The sequence below is a fragment of the Rhinopithecus bieti genome, unplaced genomic scaffold (assembly GCF_001698545.2).
Source record: "Rhinopithecus bieti isolate Rb0 unplaced genomic scaffold, ASM169854v2 scaffold_40803, whole genome shotgun sequence".
NCBI lineage: Eukaryota > Metazoa > Chordata > Mammalia > Primates > Cercopithecidae > Rhinopithecus > Rhinopithecus bieti.
Window position 1 is genome coordinate 992,639 of NW_016816762.1, and position 22,056 is coordinate 1,014,694.

The 22,056-nt window shown below is 50.0% G+C and overlaps 1 protein-coding gene across 10 annotated transcripts in view; it reads left to right on the forward strand.

The window, feature by feature from the left end:
- The window catches only part of SLC37A1 (solute carrier family 37 member 1), an 83,738-nt gene that overhangs the window by 17,024 nt on the left and 44,658 nt on the right, over positions 1-22,056 (forward strand). For 3 of the 10 annotated variants that reach the window (XR_001882078.1, XM_017855199.1, XM_017855207.1), the window contains exons 3-8: positions 4,574-4,807; positions 10,294-10,509; positions 12,165-12,246; positions 19,773-19,829; positions 20,338-20,470; positions 21,469-21,547. Coding sequence is in view for 9 of the 10 variants with exons in the window: in XM_017855199.1 (XP_017710688.1) it covers positions 10,433-10,509; positions 12,165-12,246; positions 19,773-19,829; positions 20,338-20,470; positions 21,469-21,547 (428 nt within the window). In the remaining variant the exon portion in view is untranslated. Of the gene's footprint in view, positions 1-89; positions 700-851; positions 914-4,573; positions 4,808-10,293; positions 10,510-12,164; positions 12,247-19,772; positions 19,830-20,337; positions 20,471-21,468; positions 21,548-22,056 lie in introns of those variants that run through there. The other 7 variants (XM_017855200.1, XM_017855202.1, XM_017855206.1 and 4 more) reach the window with 7 other exon arrangements.

Here is a 22,056-nt window from a genome sequence, read left to right on the forward strand (position 1 = left end):
CACGGGCGCTCGGGCGCCGCAGCCGCTCAGCACCTGCGGCTCCCCAGGGAGCCGGGCGCGGGGCCCTGCGCACTCGGAGCTCGGCTCCTTTCCTCCTTCCTTTTCTTTTTTTGGGGGGTAAGTCGGGGCTGGTTTGGATGTTTTCGGAGAGCCGGGGACGGTCTCAAGCTGTTTTCGCGGAGGGAAGTCTTTGAAATGCGACATCTAGAAGAGTAGCCCTAGGCGACAATGCCGGGCGTTCCCGGACCGGGGCAACGCTGGGATTCCGGGGAAGTGGAGGCAGAGGGAGCGGGCACGGGGCCACTAGCCGCTCCACGGAGTCCCCGGCAGGGGCGAGCTTAGCTGTCCTGCCGGGTCCGCTGCCCACCCCGGCCCGGGCCGCGGTGACAGCTGAGGGTCCAGAGAGCCGGCAGGAGGGGACCCTGCGCATTGTCTGCCGCGATGGGGACGTGGGCGTGCCCGCGGAATTCACCTCCTCCGGGGACCAGCCGCCCAGGGAGGAGCCGGCACCCTGGGCCTTTGCGTTGTTTGTCGGCTGAGCAGCTGGTTCCCGGAGCCCGTGGGCCTCCTGGCCAATGCGAGTGACAGCGACCTTCTGGGTTTATAATAAAGGGCTTGACGCGCCGCAAAGTCCCCTAGCCGCTGGCCACCAGCCTTCCAGCCCTTACGGCCCACGCTGTGATCCTGGTGACCGAGAAGGTACGTACAGTCTAAGGATTTGCATTTGAACGAAGGGTACTGGCCAAGCCCCTTACCACCACCACTCCCCGCCAACACCTCACCCATCGGCCCCAGGTTTCAATCTCCAAAGGAGGAATTGCTAAAACCTGCCCTTTCCGGGTCTCCCTTAGCTTTTTGCCTGGAAAGTGCCTGCCTGCCTGCCGGCCTTTGAACTTAAATTGTCTGAAGTTGTGTAAGTAGATACATATTTTAGACTTCCCCCCGTTGTTTCTTTATTAATCCCCTTTTAGAGCAAGCTTGAAAACCTCTGGCTGCAGACCTGTGCATTTTGAAGTCATTTTGAAACTGCATTTACATGTTCTGTTTCATGCAGCCCACCTGTGATGTTCTGTTTGTTGGGGGTTGGGGCAGGTCAGGGAGGTGGTGCAAATGGAATTCAGGTTCCTTGTACTTCAGCCAAGCGGAAAGAGATAGTGACCATTTCATTCATCTTTAATATGGAAAGCGCCTTTAAAAGCAAAAAGCCATAGAAAGAGCACACTCTGAACAGGAAGTTGTATTCTATCTCTTAATTTAAAAAAAGAAAAGAAAAAGAAAAATGCATGAGAACTTTTGTTTTGCATTTCTCACCCATCTTTGCCTGTAAAGTGAGACCCAGTTTAAAAAAAAAAAGTCATCAAGTAGATTATTTAATCTGTAGGGCCACTTTGATTACGTGTAATGGCACCTCAGCCCTAAAACGACTGTTGAACCTTTTTGCTCACTTCTTATCCCCATTATTTGAGCCTCTGCAGATTACTTGGAACCTTCTAGGCAGCACAGATCACAAGTGGGTGGGTCTGAGAGTGGAGCTTGTGAATGTATCTTTCCCTCAGCTCATTCTGTTTTACAGTTGCCTAGGGTGGGTTTGTTTTGTCAAGAGATGGGTATAAAACCATGTGTCTTTCAGGGTTTTTTCTTTTTTTTTTTTTAACTTTCAGTTTCAGGGGTACATGTACAGGTTTTACAGGTTGTAATAAAGATGCTCTAATGGGCTGTTTCCTCAGTTACTATCTTTTTTATTTTTTTAAGACAGGCTCTCGCTGTGTTGCCCAGGCTGGAGTGTGGTGGTGCAATCTCAGCTCACTGCAACCTCCACCTCTTGGGTTCAAGTGATTTTCATGCCTCAGCCACCCGAGTAGCTGGGATTACAGGTGTGCACCACCATGCCCAGCTCATTTGTGTATTTTTGGTAGATACGGGGTTTTGCCATGTTGGCCACGCTGGTCTTGAACTTCTGGCCTCAAGTGATCTGCCTGCCTCTGCCTCCCAAAGTGCTGGGATTGCAGACGTGAGCCACCGTGCCCAGACTAAGTTGCTATCTTTGACAGTGCAATGAAAGTGGACATTCTGCCGCTTTTCCTCCCTGGAATGGTAAGTTCCAGGGGCACCTGTAGAGAGTGAATTTTTTTTTTTTTTAATTTTTTTTTTTTTTGAGACGGAGTCTCACTCTGTCACCTGGGCTGGAGTGCAGTGGCCAGATCTCAGCTCACTGCAAGCTCCGCCTCCCAGGTTCCCGCCATTCTCCTGCCTCAGCCTCCCGAGTAGCTGGGACTACCGGCGCCTGCCACCTCACCCGGCTAGTTTTTTGTATTTTTTTTAGTAGAGACGGGGTTTCACAGTGTTAGCCAGGATGGTCTCGATCTCCTGACCTTGTGATCCGCCCGTCTCGGCCTCCCAAAGTGCTGGGATTACAGGCTTGAGCCACCGCGCCCGGCCGAGAGTGAATTTTAAAAAAGTATCTCTTCTTTTATGTACTTGGGCTGTGTGCCAAAAACTGGGTGTAAACCAAGTGATTTGCTCCCATTCTGCTGCCCTTTCTCTGCAGGGGATGGGCAGGAGGAAGAGTGGCTGGAGGGAGGAGGTGGCTCAGAGAAACAGGACAAACTGGAATCTGCCCCACTTATCCAGCTGACCCAGGCGAGCCGCCTAGCCTCATTTTTCTCCCTTGTGAAACGATCGCCCTGCCTCTTCAGGGTGGTCACGGGGCTCAAATGAGAGCGTGTCAGTCATGGTTCGTGCTTCCAGAGGTCTTGACCCACTGGAAAAGAAGTGGTTTTCCGTGGTGCTGCACAGGCTAGGGAGGAAGGGCCTCATTAGTTGAGCTCTTTAACATCCCAAATGTAAAATCACTGTCTTTGCATGTCTTAACTGCACTCACTATGAGAATTTATAGCACTCTTCTTTCACCCATTTTACAGGGAAAAGAATTCATCCTTGTTTTAAAAAGTAATCAAAGAGGTTTTTTTTCCCCTCTTGACTTGTCAGTGCTTTCTGGGCCTTTGATGTTGTTGTCACAGGTGTTATCAGAGTTGGAGGTTTTTTATTTATTTCGTAGATGGCAATGGAATGTTTCCAGACATGCTGGACGTGGAGAAGCGGCACTTGAGGGGAAGGTGTTTGCTTCTGACCATCTGTTTCCAGACACTGGTGAACCCAATTCTTTACTCTGAAGCTGTCATCACAAAGTCATTTCCCAGAGCAGATCCAGACCCAGACTGGAGCCCACCCATTTGAAGCAAAAGATTGCTTAAATCTAGAGGTTTGAGCAGACGTAGTTTTGAAGTCTTTGTGGCTGTTCATTCAACATGAGTTTCTTGAGCACGTGGTCTCTGGGTTCTGGACAAGGAGATGGAAGTAGGGCCTTGCCCTGCAGTCCTGGGCCTTCCTCTTTTGAATTTACAGTGAAGATAATATCAGCTAGTGTTTGTTGGGCATTTACTACATACCAGGCCACTTCTCAAGTGCTTCCCAGAGGTTATCTCATTGCGTGTTTATAACAACATAGATGCCATCATCCCCATTGTTTAGCCTGGAAGGAGAGGGAGCAGAAAAGTTAAGTGACTTGCCTCAGCTTACACAGCCCAGGGTCAGCCTTGGAACAGGAGGTATTGAAGTGGGGTGAATCCCACCTGTTCAGGCCCTGGAGGACTTACCTAGGAGAAAGGTGTAGTTCTGACTGGAGCAGATAGAAGAGATGAGGGGCGGCTCCTGGGACGAAAGCTCAGCGGGGATTTTGAATCTTTTTGTAAAAGGTAGTATAAGGGAAAATCCTTGGAGAATGTGCGTTTTTGGAAGCTCACTCTCGAGGGAGGCAAAAGTGAATGTGGGGAACTGATTGGCTTTGGAGGATGCAGTGACTCAGGAATGTCATGAGTTTGATGTTGGCATGGGAGACCAGGCCTGCCTGCTGTGCTGGGCCCCCTCTCAGTTCTCAGGCCTCCCTCCCCATTCCTTCCTATATTGCTCTGCCTTCAGCCCTGAGTTCATAATCAGGTCATTTTCTGTGACCTCTGAGGTGACCACAGAAGATGAAAAATGAAGAGGCAGACAGAGGCAAATTCATTCCTCCTTTGGATTCAAATGGCAAAGTCACAATTAAATAATTGGTTTGATCTGCTGTCTTGTCTAGGCCTACATTTCTCTGTCACTATGGTTCAAAGGTGACCTGGCCCACAGGGGTAGAACTGAGCCAGTCCAGTGCCCTGGCATGCCCTGGTATCTGGGCACATAGTGTGGCTGCTGGACACATATTTGGTTTTGTGAATGGGTTGATCTCTAGATGCCTCCCAGATAGAGATGAGTTCCTTGGTTCCTTTTTATTCACCATCAGAACGTTATTTGAAATTCATTTCAGGGTTCTCAGAACAAACCGCCTCGAGGGCAGATACTCCACCTCACTCCACCTCTTCCTAGTAACACTCGTGGTGGGGACCCCTGCTTGTATCAGACGTCCAGCTTTGATCAGGACTGGGTACTGCTACTGTACATGTGTGTGGTTACTTCTGCCAGTAATGCTGAATGTGTGAATGTCAGGACACTGGACTCTGAATGCCTCTCCTCCTCCTCGTAGAGAGCAGAGGCACTGCCAGAAGGAAGGGGACAAGACCCAGCAGGACACCTTCTTTCCACGCTTTCCAGCCTGTGGGAGCAGCAGGGGCAGCAGAGAGGGAACCTGGAGCCGGGATTAATGACCCATTTATGAAGCATCTTATTCTGCGACTGAGGCTGTGTGGTCAGTGGCGACGTAAATGGCTCAACTCCCCGCTGGCATTCGCTTCATCATCTCGTTCTCCAGGGATCAGTGGTGAGTCCTGGCGGGGCAGGCCCTTGCCATGGAGCTGTGTGTAGGTGAGGGCTACTGTGCAGGTAGTTGTGTTGCCGCAGTTTCATTATAAAACACAAAACTTGAATCACTGACCTCGCCCATAACCGTTGAATTACTTGCTGGCAGTGGAGGCCGTGACCCAGAACAGCACTGAGGTGTCCTTTGTCCTTGGTACTGGCATTGTCAGATAGTGTTTGGGCTTCCACGTGGTCTCCAGTGGTTTCTGGAAGAATCATGGTCCCTACAGAAAAGTGACCACAGACTACCAGCAGGGTTAGCAAACGACTGTGGTGAAATAAGCACATAACTTACATGTAAGTTACGTAACTGTGAGCTCAGATGAGTGGCCTCGCTGGGGAGAACTTTCAGAGAGAAAATGAAATGTTCTGGTGCAGCTCAGAACGCCGCTTTCTGTTCAGAGAGCACCTCCCCTTGTGTATTGTGAGAATCCTCCTCTTAGGTGGCCTCATTAATTCCATTCTCCTTGAAGGAAACAGTTGACAAGCCCAGAGTCTGAAGCTGGGCTCCCTGGCCTCTAACTTGTCCTGCTGATCTCTTCTAGGAGAGGAAAAACTTTGCTTCTCCCCTCGTAGGTTCTGTTTTGGGGAAACTGGGAATTAAACTGACAGAAGACAGACTAGCAAGAGAAAAGACAGATTTCACCACTTATGTACGAGAGGTCATAGAAAAGTGTCCCTCAAAGGGGCATTTAGAATTCTGGGCCTGTGCGCCGTCCTTCACAGGGGAACGGGAGTGGGAGAAGGGCACTTGTGGGCAAACAAATGGCTTTTTGGAAAGACAAGTGGGCCCTCAAGAGAACAGATGGGCGATGTGATAGTTTTGTGACCATTCCTGTTTCAGTGCAGTATGGAGGCTTCTCATCTCCAGTGGTAAGAGTCCAGCTTCCCTGGCTGCTTCTTGGGACAGGATTTATAGCAGGTGGATTCTTTTTAATTCTTTTGGGGAACTCTGCTTTTCAGTAGCTAAGAGAATTCAGGAACGCAAATACCTTCTGCTCCAAATGATTTTGATGCCACAGCAGCGGATTCTGGGCCCATTCATCTCCTCCGCACCAACCTCCTGGTGGCCCCCAGCCCTGCGCAGCTTCTCAGCCCTGCTGGTTGGTGGAGCATCCACAGGGTGTCTCAGGTTTGACTTGAGGGCATCTGTGTTCTTCAACCAGATTGCTTCTTCTCTTGACTCATTTCGTGTCTGCTGTGAGTCTAGCCACAAGTGCCTGAACAATTTGGTTTTATTTAGTGAGTGTTTAGCTTCTTCATTTTGTAAGTTTATTTTGATATAATTTCAAACTCACTTAACTTACATCTGTAAGAAGTTCCTGTAGAACCGCTGTATGTCAAAGATTAACATTTAGCCTCATCTGCTTCTCTCCCTGCCCCTCCACAGTGTGTATGTATGTGTGTGTGCATGTGTGTAGATATATGTTTGTACACACACACTTTTCTGAACCACTTGAGAGTAAGTTGCAGACATCATACCCTTTTATTTGTAAATACTTCCGTGTGTACTTCCTATAAATAGGACGTTCTCTTATAAAACCACAAAACCACAGCAAAAAGATCAAAATCAGGAAATGTAACACTAATAAGGTGCTGTTATCTAATCCACGGTCCATGTTAAAAACGATATCAAATATCGTCAAATATCTGTGATAGCATTTCTTCTTCTGTTCAGGATCTAGTCAGGTTCATACATTGCATTTAATTATCCTATGGGTCTAGTCTCTTCATCTAGCACTGTTCCTCGGCCTTTTTTCATCTTTTCTGACCTTGACTTTTTTTCCTCCTTCTTCTGAGACAATGGCCTTGTTATGTTTCAAGAGTTCAAGCCGCTTATTTTCTAGAATGTGCCACACTTTGACTTTGTTATTTCCTCGTCCTCATGATTAGATTCCGATTATGCATTTTTTACAGAAATCCCGTAGAAATGAGGCAGCTTTCTCTTTACTGGAGAAGGAGTTACAGACATGGGAAGAGGGAGGGGAACTGGAAGGAACTGAGTGGGGCTGGATTGGAATGAAAGGTCTCGGGATAAACTGGTGACGGTCGATATAGAAATAGAGAAGGGTGTGTGTGTGCGTGTGTGTGTATGTGTGGGTGTGCGTGTGCGCACGCGCATGTGTGTGTAAAATGCACCCTGCTGGGAGGTCCTGGGAACATTAATAGCACTAAAGTGAACACACTTTGGTCTGGGATCTTGGTTTCTGCATGGCATCTCCCACTAAAAGGAGTCAGGAGTCCTTGGAGACCTGGCCAATGCCAGGACTGGGGCAGGGCAAGGAAAAGATGAGCCCGGAACATCTTGTACCAGAAAATAAGGAAGTGCTTACAAAGGTACTCTGACTTGTCAAATCTAGGACAATCTGAGATTTACAATAAATGAGACTCATCGTGAATGATAGCCCATTGAATAGCATAAGACTCTGACGAGTCCTACTGATGTAACTGAGTAAGTAGGAGAAATGCACACTCTCTGTACAGTGGGCGCTGGCTGCTAGGTGGAGTGGGGATGTGGAGCCGCTGCAGGGTGCCCAGCGCAGGCACAGAACGCCAGTGGATGCACTCCGTGAGGCGGCAGCTTGAGGAACAGGATATCTACATCATCTCAGAGCAGGTTTCCAGAAATTCCATATTCATTACTCAGAGGGAAACGTAGTGGTTTCACTGAGGAACGATGAGGCAGACAGCACTTTAACCAAGGACCAACGTCAGTGTCACTGCCGTCCTGCGCCTCCTGATAGGATACTCTGAACAGGACATGGCATCGCTTCTCTGTCTGGTTTCCTTGTTTCTGAAGTGAGGATGTCTTTGGACTAATTTCTGCACCAAATCATATCACTCAGTAATTCTCAAAAGCGTTTCTTTATTCCTTATTTGCATATGATTGAGGTAATAGCAACTCAAACAAGGAGACAGATATTTTGCAGGAAGCCTGTCACCCTAAGCAGGCTGCCGTTCACCTGAGAACACGTGGTCTTCGAAACATCTCTGAGGCTCAGAGGGGCACCCCCATCTGGTGCTGTCGTTGCTGAGACCTGCTTTCTTGCTAGAAACGTGGGATTTTTTGTATTGGTGGAAGCCAGGCATGCTATAAGTAGTCATAACTGCAAAAAGTAAGCCGAACACTGAGGAGCAGATCGATTAGATCAATTTTTCTATTGTATTTGTTTTATATTCATAAGTCTAAACGCAACACAAAACAAAAATGAAAGGATTATATTAGCCTCCTGGGGCGGCTGTAACAAGGTGCCACAAGCTGGGTGTCTTGAAACAACAGGAATTTACCCTCTCACATCCCTGGAGGTCAGAAGTCCAAAGTCAAAGTGTCAGCAGGGCCACCCTTCCTCTGCGGGCTCCCGGGACAGACCCTTCCTTGCCTCTTCCAGCTCCTGCTGCTGCCACAGTCCTTGGCTGGTGGCTGCATCGTGCCAGTCTCTGCCTGCGTGGCCACATGGCCTCCCTTTCTGTCCGTCTCTGAGTCTTTGCGTGGCCTTCTGGTGAGGACACCAGTCATTGGAATTAGGGCTCACTCTATCTAATGTGCCCTCACCTTAGCTAATCATGTCTACATGACCCTATTTCCAAGTAAGGTCACATTCTGAGGTTTTGGGTAGACATGAAATTATGGGGGACGATATTCAACCCAGTACAAAATGAATAAAAGGGAACAAATATCCAAAACATCTGCTTTATAAACGATAAAGAAAATGTAGGCCAGGCGCGGAGGCTCAAGCCTGTAATCCCAGCACTTTGGGAGGCCGAGACGGGCGGATCACCAGGTCAGGAGATCGAGACCATCCTGGCTAACATGGTGAAACCCCATCTCTACTAAAAAAATACAAGAAAATGTAGATAGAATTACAAAATAAGAAAGGACTTCTGGAGGGCTATTTGGCTTCTGGGGGTTTGAGTCCATCCATGCTGCAGAGTGAAGCGTCTGCCTACCCAGAGGCCAGGTGTGTCGGGGTGACCACCAGCAAGGCAGCGGCCCAAGTGTGGCTGCCACGGTGTAGCAGTGGCCATGGGAGCTGAAGTCAGACCTTTCAAAGAGGAAAGTCCAGCCTCTAGCCACTTCCTCCCCCATCCCCAAGCCCCAAGTCCTAAGTACAGAAGGTGAGGAAAATGAGGGAGGAAAGACGAATTTGCAAATAGAAGCAGAGTTGGCCTGACACCAGCTAAATAAATATAGGGTTTTCCTCTTCAGTCTTTAGGAACATCCCAGTTTCCTGTGTAAATGGACCCTTTACCCAATTCTATAGGACAGCTTCTCAGGCTGGCTACACTGTGGCAGTGACTCTTCCCAAAGGGGCTCACTCATTAAGGCATCTCCCTCCACACAAGGCTGAACTGAAGGTTCCAGAGGCATGTGCTGCCGCCTGTGTGCTCCTCAGTGTTCTCAGGGCATCTCTGGGTGTGTGCTGTGAGCACCAGCCGGGAGTCATCCCTCAGAGGAAAGCAGGGGCCCAGAGCGCATCCCCAGGGTCTGATCACCCAAGCAGCCCTGACCATCGGGAGTGCGGTGTGTGTCGGGGCCCCAGCACTCTTCAGACCTCAGCCCAACAAAGGGAGACAGCCTTCCTTCTGAGCTGTCTGGGTGGTGAGTGGAGATGTGAACCCACAGCCCATAGGGCAGAACTGCTCTTCTCAAAATCCTTCCTAGCTGGGTGATAACACCCATAGAACTGGCACTGTGGATGGAGAATCCTCAAGGGCGCAGGAGAGATGCTCCATGGACTTATCTGAGACTGACTGGGGAGGTGCTGGAGGGAACTTGGCCTGAGAACTTTGTTCACACGTTTTGAGGACATTGGAGAAGGAAACCCTATACTCCAATGAGGGCTGATCAGGGTCACCCATCAGCCTTACTTGCCCTAGTCAGCTGAAGCAGGTGGGGTGGAAGTGACCAGTTTGTCAGGCTATGGGCTGGACAAGTGAGCATTGAGGGCCAGTGAAGCCCAGTGGCCTGGAATCTTCCTGCACCAGCAGTTGGAGGCATGAGACGCAGCGGTGGCCTAACAGAGAGCTTCATCCAAAGCGCTGAGACTTTCTTTCCTTGTCAGAAAGGATGGTTTTCAGAAACACGAGGACAGAGGCCTGGGCTTCTGGAGCAAATCCAGTGTACCCACGTAGCCTTTGTGCTTTGGGCTTTGGGATAAATGATATGCTCATCTTTTAGAGTTTCACTTTTTTCCCATTTGGCCCTTGCCATGGGCTTGGAGAGGAAGCATTGAAGAAAGGCCATTGGAAGATGGCTCCCTGATGAAGAAGAGGGTGCCGGGGAATCTCTGTCTTCAGTCAGCAGGTATTCTGCAAGTTAGTTTGGTTTGGTTCAATTCCTTCCCCTAAGGCACAGGCATTCCAAAGGCTGTGGTTTTGAGTCCCACGGAGCCACCAACCTTTCTTTCCCACCTGAAATATGGTCTTTTTTTCTTTTTTTTTTTAAAGAGAAATCTGGAAGTATCTATTTGAACTCTACTTTAGCTGGTGACCAGAGAAGAAGGCAGCTCTGGGATCCTAGGATTTTAGTTACTCGTGGAAAGCTTCCCTCGGAGTAAATCACAACATTAAAAATGTAGATGCGCAGATGGGAGAAGCGACCCCTTATCCCAGGGCCTCCCGGAAACGCTGCCTTTCTTTGTCCTGTGTAGGACGCCGCCTTAGGTAATTATTCATTCAGGTTGTTGGTGGCACCATTTGAAGTCATTGGTCTTCCCAGGCCACAAACAGGACAGGTTCTCCAGGGTAGGGAGGTGTGCCTAGGACACAGAAGAGCTGCCACTTGCCTTCCGCTCCTGTCAAATACTTCTTTCCTGCCAACACATTTTGTTCCCCAAAAAGTATTTTTCTACGCGGTGGTTGAGACTCTTAGACTGGAGTTGCCCTTTATCTTCTCTCTAAGACACCTTCTTTTCTTCTTTCTTCCTCACACTCATGCTTACTCTTTTGGCTGCTTTTCTCCCAGCCAAACTGAGTGAGGGGCTTTGTGCCAGTGTTTCTGTCATTGGCCTATTGAGAGCCTGCCAGCGTCACTGACTTTTTCTCTTTGAGGGCTGTGAAATATTTATATGTCTGCCTTGCTTGTGTGCTTCTGAAAAGTTGCATAGAAACCAAAGAGCCAAAAATAAATATGATCTTAATTGCCCAGGATAGCAGGCTACGCAAGAAACTTGTAGTTAGTTTTGTTGTAAACTAAACATTTTATCGTCCTTGTTATTGCTTTGTAAACTCAAGTGTGCATCTCGAGTCCCAGGTTTCCCTTTGGTTATGGTTTTTTTAAATAAATGAATGTTTTTGATGTTGTGACGTAATAAGAAACATGCGTTTGGTCTCTGGCCCTGGCTCCTAGCACACAGCTCCTGCAACCTTTAGTGCTGAGTATCTTTTTGTTTGCCAATGAGGTGACTGCAGCTGAGGCTCCAGGACAGCCTCTTGGGGGACGGGTTGCCAGGGCAACCGATCACGTGATTAGAGGTTGGAACTCCACCCGTGGACCTCTGGGGAGGGGAGGGACCCGCAGAGGTGGAGAGGATCACCGGTGGCCGGTGATCTGCTCGATCGTGCCTGTGTACTGAGGCCTCTACAGACTCCCTAAAGGACAGGGTGTTGGGGGCTTGCAGGCTGCCAAGCACAGGGAGGTTCCTGGAGGGTGGAGTCCTTGGGGAGGGCACAGCAGCTCCAAGCTCCCTGCCCCATCCCTCGCCCTGTGCATCTCTTCATCTGTGTGTACTCTTTGTAACATCCTTTATAATAAACCAGTAAACGTGTCTCCCTGAGTTCTGTGAGCTGCTGTGGCAAATTAATCAAACCTGAGGAGGGGTTCTTGGGAACCACGCTGAGAGCCAGTTGGTCGGACGGACGAGCGGGCCACAACCTGGGGCTTGCCATTGGCATGTGAGGCGGGGCAGCCTCGGCCGGAGCCCCGCCCTGTGGGGGCTGATGCTGACTCCTGAAGGACAGCGTCAGAATTGAACTCACTTAGAGGACACCTAGTGTCAGCTGGAGAATTGCTTGGTATATGGGGAAAACCCCTACACATATAGTGTGAGAAGTATGGTATGTGGTGTGTTGTGCATGAGGGTAGGAAAAGCAGTCTGGTTTTTCCTGTCTCTTACAGTGGTTAGTTTCCATGTGGACAAAGCAAAAGTGGCAATATTTTTTAATGTTCCAATATTATAGTGACATAAGTAATATTGATAGTTGCTGTAGAACTGAATGAATAATACACAGCATAAGAACATTTCAGAACACAGTGACATGTATTCCTAACATAACTTCTGTTATTTCATATCATCCTCTCCCACTGTTTTGTGTTTCAGGTACAGAGCCTTCATTTTTATTTTGACATTTCTGCTGTATGCAAGTTTTCACTTATCTCGAAAGCCTATCAGCATCGTTAAGGTAAGAATCATGAAAGCACTGCCTGTCGTCTCTGTAAGGAGTTGGTCACTTGAAGGGCGTGTGGGGCAGAGGGTGGGGATGGCAGCAGATATGCGGGAAAACAGATGATTTAGAAACAAGTTCTTCTGCTGCTTTGGCTTTGCAGTTTCCCTTTTCTAAAATTGACATTTTAAAAATGCTTTTCGGATTTATACTTTCAGAGGTAGTAGGACTTTTAGTTATATTAGTTGACAGTTCCAGAATCTGAAAGCTTAGCTAAATATTTATTTTATCTTGTGTGACTGTTCCTTCCAAATGTATCCAACCTTAAGTGGTTCCCCAAATTCCAGCTCTTCGTGCGATCCGACCCCAGGTCTGGCCACGGAGGTGGCTCTTCGTTGTTCTTGGAATGCTGCATTTTTGTTTTGATCTGACCCCAGGTCTGGCTGCGGAGGTGGCTCTTCGTTGTTCTTGGAACGCTGCGTTTTTGTCTGAGTGATGGGTGGGCAGGAAGTTGTTAAACAGGTGTTCCACTAGACTTTGAGAAAAGAAGATTAAAGCAGACCAGACTACATAAACACCAGTTATAACCTGGAGAAACGCAGGAATAATTTTCTTACCCTCGTTGGGATTACATCACCCTGCCTATAGACCATCAGGGGCCTGAGAGGCATTTGAGTCTCTATCGTAGAAGGAATGAGGAAATCATCCACTGCCAGAGATAGTGCATTCACAGCCTGACGGCCCCTCGCTCACTCTCCAGGAGTTGGCAGGGACCCAGATGCAGGACTGCAATTCTGTGACCTTTGGAGCTGTGCTTCCTCCACTCCTGCCAGTGGCTGAGCCCTGGGTGGCTGCCCTCCGCAGCCCCTGTCGGCAGAGGCAACGCAGAGGCTGGTTCTTTTGTGACAGTCCTAGGTTTCCCACTCTCCAGCAGCTTTCAGGGGATGTTAAACATTCATTTACCCAAAAGATTCTAAAATTCCCCCTTGGCCCCTGGTAAGCAAGAAACTTCCATGCCTTTCAAGTTGTTGACTGTGGAAACATTTGCGGACCTTAAAAAATGTGGTTTTTAAGAGAAGAATATGAAAACAGGTGGTGGGCCTTAAGAAACACTCATCTGCTTGACAAGAGACTCTCAAATCAGTACCGATAACCAGTCACTATAAATCTGAATACTCCTACTTCTTGTCTTTCTGGTTAGAGAAATACACAAACAGCTCAAGAAAATGGTGAATTATAAAGATGGAAGTACCTATTGAAGAGACTTGGTGAGCACATTGGAGTTGAAGGATCTGGTGTAGTCGGGGAGCCTACGTGGGGTTTCAGGATTGACCTGGAAAGGTTGGGTGTGGATTGTAGGGGAAGAAAAACAGCTTTGCAGGTGGGAGAGCTGCCTTGAGTACTATGTGCAGGGGTGGGCGTCCCCATGAGGCCACCACGTGACAGGCTGCTGGGGCAGATGTAGCGCGTAAGATGGGCTGGCCCTTGGGGGGATCTTTGTCAGCGGTCAAAGCTGTTGGGGTCCACCTGATGACCACGAGGGCCCCTGTGAGTCAGGAGCAAGTGGGAGCCCTGTCCCGGTCCCTCTCCCAGCTTCCCTGGTGGTCCATCTTAAAGCCCCTGCCCCAACTCTTGTGTGTGGCGCTGTCCAGGCCACTCAGGGCTTAGGGCTTCTGAGGAGGCAGCGTCAGGGTCAGCTCTTAGTTCAGTGTCATAAGTAACGATATAAATAACTGCCGCTTACAGAGCCTCAGGGTATGACCAAGTGCCACACACATTACCCCATGACCTTCACAGCAACCCTGTGAGTGCCCCTATGAGGAAACTGAGGCTCAGGGCCTCGTTCCCCCAGGCGGGGCTGCTATGCACTGGAGAATTCCCTGTGGGTCAGGCTGCCTCCAGGGCCCGCGCTCTTCTTCTCTGTGCCTCAGGGTCTGTCCAGGTACACTCCCAGCATCACACTCAGCCTCATGAGTACACTCGCAGCATCACACTCAGCCTCCTAAACGCACAGATTTCCCAAACTAGCAGCTGTGATGTGCCTGGGCATGGATTGGCTTGACGCTGAATCCCATGGGTTTCTTCACCTTTGAAGATAGATCAGAACATCACACCACATCAAAACTGAACTTTGTAGTGCCTTATGAAGCACCCACGTGCTTGAGCTCATGATATGAATGGCGTCAATGAAACGGAAAGTAGCAGTGATTCTGTTGACCCACAAAACAGTTGAGTGATTATTTATAGCCACGTTTCCTAGAACATTGCAAGCAAAACAAAAGCAAAATACATTTGCTTACCTGAAATCGAACCAGGAGCTGTGAATTAGAAAAGAATGACATGGCACAGCAGGTCACATTTAAGTTAGTCTGGAATGTTTAGATTACCTCTGATCACTGCTGATGAATTGTATTTTTCTCGATGATGATGATAAAACCAGGGCTGGGAGGATAGTGATGTTATAAGTGCAACCCTGTCCCTTCTACCTGCTGCTCCAGCTGTGGCCCAGCCTCAGGACTCAAGGCAAGCATCTGCCCAAGCTGGTAGACAGGTGGTTCTACACTCTCCCAGCAGAGATCTTAGTGGGAGCTCTTTTCCCCTGGGCTGGGCCAGAGCAGAAACCTGGAAGCAGAGGCTTCCCAGAGAAGCCTAAACTGCAGGGGTCCCTGGAGCCAGGGGGATGGCAACATTTGAATGTGAGTGTGCCCACCCCTCTCTGGACACACAGGACTTAAAAGGAGAAAACTGGCTGGGCGCGGTGGCTCACACCTGTAATCTCAGCACTTTGGGAGGCCGACGTGGGTGGATCACCTGAGGTTAGGAGTTCGAGACCAGCCTGGCCAACATAGTGAAACCCTGTCTCTCCTAAAACTACAAAAACAAATTAACCGGGCATGGTGACGGGCGCCTGTAATCCCAGTCACTGGGGAGGCTGAGGCAGGAGAATCGCTTGAACCCCGGAGGTGAAGGTTGCAGTGAGCTGAGACCACACCACTGCACTCCAGCCTGGGCGACATGAGTGAGACTCCATCTCAAAAAAATAAAATAAAAACAAATGGATTAAAGATATGAATGTAAAACACAAAAAGTAAAAATCCAAGAAAAAAATTACGTTTATCGTAGGAGTAAGTGTGAAGTTAGGAAACCCAAAGAAACAGCGGGCAAGGGGGATGAACAGGCAGTTCACAGACGTGGAATTCAGATTGTCAGGAAATGTGTGAATGGTGTTCAGGTCTGCTGGTATTCCAAATGCCGACGAAGGCAACAGTGTGCTCAATGGCTGGCACAGCATTGCCCAGAGCAGTCAGCCCTGCTCACTGGCCGTGAGGGGAGAGGACTTTTCATGCTTTCTTGATGGGATGTCAAGTGTTAGCACCTTTTGGTGACACCCAGTGAAATAAAAAATACTACAGCCTTCAGACATGCTTCTGGAAATTTCACCCTAAAAATAAAAGCACCTTACTTGGGAATGTCTTCATAAGCGTCTTTATGGCAGCTTTGTTTGTAGTGACCAAAAAAAGGAAAAAGGAAAAAACCAATGCTGGATATCGAGGGAACCCAATAAGCAGGTAAAAGTTTGAATAAATGGTGACAAGTCCATATTGTGAAAGGTGCAGGCCCCTAAAGGAATTTATCAGAGGCAAACCAGTTGACTCAGAAACATTTCCAGGAGGCATTTTGAGTAAGAAGTTAACATATGCATAAGGATGTATAGAATGATTCCATTTTTGAGAAGTAAACAATGACCAAGAAGCTCCTCCATCTATTTCTGTATCCTTCATGAGTGGAGCGTTTGCGTGCCTGTGCCTGAGTGTGTATAATGCATTTCACGTGGCAACTGTGACTCATCGCAGGAGGCTGGCCGTGGGCAGGTGCTGTCGTCCGTGGGGGAGAACCTGTCTGGTCGCTCCTACTTTTGGTACCAAAACGTTAATTGCTCTTCCAGGACTTAGATAATGCTTTGGAGAATTCTTGTAGCCTTATAAAAGGAATGTGAAGGACTAGTTAGAATCAGTGCACCCACACAGCCTAACGAGCCACATAAAGTTGACTAGACAGATCATCAAATGCAGATGATATGTATACACACACGCACACACACACCCTCTGTGTTGGCTAAAAGTGGAATGAAACTGGCCTAACCCCATCCTCCAGGGGGATTCAGTGAGGCCCGAATCCCCTGCTCTTGTCCTGTCCTCTCACTGTTGTTGCCTTTCAGTGTCTCCTGCACCCTCCAGACCACCGGGTAATCTCCTCTATTGGAGGCCACGTACCTCCTGCAGAGAATGTGTCCTGTGGCTGTAGCCTTAGGCAACGGTGGGGCTGAGAACCCAGGGCGGGAATGAGTGGTTTCTCTCTGCGAAGTGGCTCAAATTCAGCATGGAAAGAATGGAGCCTTGGTAGAATGCAGGCTAACGCAGTGAATGTTTGTGCCTAAATGACCGCGTGGGTCTCTGCAGGTGCAGGACGAGGAGTCCAGTCTTTTCTAGTGCCATGAAATTCCCACTGCAGCTGCCTGCTGCTCCCTGGACGGGATTTCCTCTCGCTGCCAGTGGGAGGGGTGGGGAGGGCTGAGGTGGCCAGGGAGTCAGTAGACAGAAGACGTTGCCAGCTCCCGGCCCCGCCACCTTCCCCGCACACTCGTGGCGCTGTGACTCCCGGCCCCGCCACCTTCCCCGCACACTCGTGGTGCTGTGACTCCCAGCCCTGCCGCCTTCCCCGCACACTTGTAGCGCTGGGACTCCTGGCGGTTCCCTGTGTTCTTCCAGAAGATTGGCACCTTTCTTCTCCCACCCCCACCCTCCACCCGCGATGGCGTCTGCTGTTTATTTTTGTTGCTGTTCTGTGTGTTGCATGGACGCTTTAGCAGCCGCGACGCCCACGTGTTCACAGGGCCCACTCAGCCTGCCCGCCTCACCTATCGTAAGTGTGGAGTTCAGTTGCCGCAGAGCCTTTTGCCTGATCAGTTTTTAATATCTACCTGATGTCGCGGGTTGATTGAGTTTGTAACTTGTTGAAAGGCACTTGTGTAAAAACGTGTGAAGAAAGCTGCCTTTATGAAAGCAGACGTTTCCCAAAGGACTTGACCCCCTCCTCAAGTATTTCTGCAGGGATGGTGTGGCTGTGCAGAGGTGAAGGTGCCTCCCTGAAGCACTTTGGTGAGAATTTGTTCACCTGGCAAGGGGTTTGCTTAACAATTCATCTTAACCTAATTAAGTTTGCATTGTCTCTCAAACGCTAGGTTTGGGGGGTAAAACTCATAGAAATACTGAAATATAGCAACGTTGTTGAAAACCTGTGGTTATGTAAATATCCTCAGAACCCTTTGTGCTGGAGTGATGTGAAATCTCCATTGCTTTGGCAGCAGCCTTCCAACGGGGCTGCGGGGTGCAGGTGGAGGCGACCTTTCCAACATCAAGGAGAAGGGCCGGAGAGGCACCCGGACTCACAGCAGCCCTCTCCTGAGCCCTTCCCGGGGGTGGAGGGCCAGAGAGGTGCGCTCCATTTATGGTTCATCTTTATAGCAACCCTGGGACACAGGCATTGTCATGCCAACTCCATAACTGATGACCAGGGAGTGTAAGTGACATCACCAAGGTCAGAAGCCACAGAGAGGCACCAAGATCCCAGCTCAGGCCTGTCTGCTGCTGAAGCCTGTACCCCTAACCAGGGTGTGAGGCCCCCACTCATTATATAACAAAACTAGAAAAACTTTACTGCTTATTTATGAAAAAAGAGCATTTCTAATCAGATATGTTTTCCGCAGGTGGTTCCTCCCAGAAATATGAAATCACAAAGGATATAAAATTCTGTTTTAAGCAGCGGCCTGCAGAATCTCTTTTTCCTTTCTTCTGTGCCAGGTTAATGTTAGAAACTTCAGCTTATCCCTGCACATGGTTCTCCTTGGCCGGGGAGTGTCCTGTGCTCCTGTCCTGGCCGTGGCTTTCTTCAGTGAGAGGTGAATTGTGGCGATGCTTCGGCCTTTGGGTGTGGCCAGATTGGCTTCCGTGAGAGGCAGCAGGGAAAGGTGGGCAGAAACACCTGACTTCTGAAGGCACTGAGGAGGAAAAGTGTCCAACAAGGCGGCAGGTGAATGGAGAAAGGCCGCAGATACCAGCTTGATACAGAGAGGAAGGGCTGCAGGCACCCGCCCCGGGTCTCACGATCACACTCACAGCCCCTCACATCCACCTTGGGTGGAGAATTTAAAACAAGCAGGAGCAGCCAGGGGGCCCCAAGCAGTCGGGGAGCAAATGAAAGCACTCTTCCCGACATGCCAGGAGGTCAGCATGGCGCCTCCAGGGAGGATCAGCTCTGCCAAGGGAGCTGCTGGGCAGATGATGACTTTGCATTGTAAAGTAGAGCCCTTGGCTACTTTTTTGGGACAGTGTTTAATTATAGCAGAACAGCCCAGTGATGACGACAGAGTCACGTGACGGTGGAGCAGCTGCATCCCGTGTGCCATGCCAGGACTCAGTGACGTGGCCCACATGCTGCCAGCTATAAATCAGGGTGTCTGGCCTCGATTCAAAAGCCCTGGCCTCTTGAAGGTGGCTAGCCTTGTTGGTCACTCCCTCCTGAAGAGAGGGGGACGGGACTTCCGACTGCTGCCTGCCTGGTCACTGGGGTGGCTCCCTGCCCAGCGTTCTGTGCCCTGACCTGGAGCCAGCTTTGTGCACTGCCCTCCAGACCCCTGGCCTCTCTCAGGTTCCAGCTCACGAGGACACCCCTCTGGTATCATGGGCACTGAACGGGCACTCAGTCCCCCTAAGGGACACCCCTCTGACCACAAGGACCCCACTTTCCGCCATCACTCACGCCTGATGGGCCAGCTCCTTTGAGTCTTGACTAGTGCAGAGTGATCACTACAGAGACCCCCGAGAAGAGAGGCATGGGAGTGACAGAGGCCACCAGGGAGGGACACGCAATCACAGAGCACATTCTGTCTTCCTCAGCTTCCCCCACAACGAGACGGGCCCCTGCCACATGTGGCGCTGTCTTGGAAGTGTTGTTCCTCTTCCCAAGGAGTGCGCTGAGGAAAAGCCCACTCAGGCCCCCCTGCCTCCCGACAGATGAGCTTTCCTCTCCCCCCAGGGTTTGTTTCACAAGGGCCATGCCATTCTAAGCTCTGTGCAAAAGCCTGGAGTTCAGCGTCACGGGTCCCAGTGACTTCTGTAACTGGGCAGCAGCCTCGTCTGCAGAGGGGGAGACCGAGGCAGGGGCAGCAAGTAACATGTTCACACAGCCAGTAACCAAACCCCAGGGCCACGGCTTTCCCTTCCTCCCGCCCCCCAGACGGGTGCCTCCAACCCTGGCCCTGCTTGCTGGTTCTGTGGCTAGTTTGGGGGGCTGATGGTGCCCTGCCCCAGGGATATTTTTAACTTGAAGTATGGTTTGCACTTAGTAAAGTGTACAGATCTTCAGTGTCCAGCTTGGCAGATCTGTACATGCCCATAGGGGTAGCTGTCCCCTAGGTTAAGGGATGGACCCTTTCTAGCTCTCAGACAGCTCCCCATCCCCTGTCCCGCATTGTCCCCCTTTAGGTAACCGTGACTCTCACCTCTGGCCGCGTGGATTCGTTGTCCGTCCTGGGACTTCCTGTGAGTGGAATGCTGCAGTCCCTACTCTTTCGTGTCTGGCTTCTGCTTCATGTTATGTTTGTGAGGTTCATCCTCATTGTTGCTTGGACCTGTAACTTGTTCTTTTTCATTGGTGTGTAGCATTCAGTTGTGTGAATCTAGGAAAATATACCCCTTCTTCCTTGTAGACAGGTGGTCAAGGATGACAGGCAGTCGGCTTTCAGCTTGGAGCTCTTAGGACTAAAACTGCTCCTGAGGCTCGTCTTCCGGTGGCATGTGAAGATGGCTTATGTTCGTTGTGCGCTCAGGAGTGGGGTTGCTGAAGAGTCCTGCTGAAACGTCACCAGCAGGCCTTCTTGTGGGTCCTGCAGACACACCGCCAGCGGCGCCTTGTGTTTCCATTAGAATGCAGGGTGCAAGTGCCCTGGGCAGGCTGCTGGGAGAGGAGGGGTGACTGTTCCTCTCTGTGCCCCATGCTGAGCCTCACTGAAGGCACGTCCTCTCCTTCTGCCCTCCCATCACATCCCAGGGTGAGCTCCACAAGTATTGCACTGCTTGGGATGAAGCTGACAGCAGATTTAGCAGCCAGAGCAGCAAGTCTGGGTCCGTTGCCCCCCGCCAGCTCCCTGACAATGAGACCGACTGTGGCTGGGCACCATTTGGTAAGTCGATCATCAGTCCGTCCAGGAGCTGAAGTGGCTGTCCTTCCAAGGTTCTTCCAGCCTCGCTGTTAATAATTTTATTTTAGCGGCAGTAAGGCCCGGCCGGTGGTCAAGCCTGTAATCCCAGCACTTTGGGAGGCCGGAGACGGGGCCCGGATCCACGAGGTCAAGGGAATCGAGACCATCCCGGCTAACCCGTGAAACCGCCTCTCTACTAAAAAAATACAAAAGTAGGCTGGGGCAGAGGTGGTGGGCGCCTTAGTCACAGCCTTACTCAGGAGGCTGAGGCAGGAAATGGCGGGAACGCGGGAACGAGCTTGCATGGAACCTGAGATCCGGCCACTGCAACTCCCCAGCCCTGGGCCACAGAAGCGAGACTCTGTCTCGAAAAATAATAATAATAATAATAATATAATAATTTTAAGCGGCAGTAATGCTGTTCCCAGATGAAACTGCATTGCCATGACAGCCCTCTCGCCTACCCAAGAGCACGTGACTTCACTGCCACAGTGTCCATAGCGCCTGTGTGCAGAGCTGTTCCTCCTGAAAGAAGGTTCTCTTAATAGGGAAATGTGCTGAAGATCATTTGCATTTTGTATTTCAGACTTGCAGGGCATAGTTCTGTGGGTGGGAAGAAGAGAGAGACACGAGGGGCTGGTGTGGGTGCTGGCCTAGGCAGGCGTGCTGCAGAAAAGCCAGTGGACACGTAAAACAAAAGGCATCAATCAAATGTGCAGCCACCATGCACAATGGGGATTTTATCCCATCTGAATGATGCCTGCATTATATTTAGTGATTATTTGAAACCGCGGTGACTTCATTTTCCTTTGCGAGAAACTGAACGGAAAATGCACCACCTTGTTTTCTATGTGGAAAACCACGCATTTCACTAAGTACACCCAGATTTAGAGAACAGATGCTTTGTGTTTTATAGCCGTGCTCTAGAACATAAACTAAACAATACTGAGCTTTTCCTGTTGATTTTCAAATTCGTGTAGATAAGAACAACTATCAGCAGCTGCTTGGGGCCCTGGACTACTCCTTCCTGTGCGCCTATGCCGTGGGGATGTACCTCAGGTACGTACAAAGCAGACATAGTACAGGGGCGACCTTGCTTTAAAGCAGCCTGCTCTCACCTCTCACGATAGCTCATAGCTCTTTGGTTTTCCAGACCCTTCCTGGTTACCTGGCCCCTCTGTGCAGAGAAGGCGTCTGCTATGCTGAAGTGCACAGGCGTGTGGGAGTGAGGCCCCGCTTGCCAGTGGCTTCCCTGCTGTTCCCTTCCCAAAGATGAGCCAAGCTTAGGAGAGAGCAAGCGCATGTGCTGTGCCCACAACACGGGACCTCAAGGCCGAGGATTTCCGTGTCCCAGGCACTGTGCCAACTGACACAGGCTGCCCTCAGCTTTCCTGGCCCGGGGGTTTAGGACCTACCATGAATCCTGCCGATCCTGGGACGTGGTCATTCAGGAACAAGGGGACTAGCTTCCTGTTTAGCAGAGCCCAACCTCTCCTGTGGTTCAGGGGCTGCCATCTGTTTACATGCCCCAAATAACGAATTTCACCTGATGATCGGAACAGTTGACA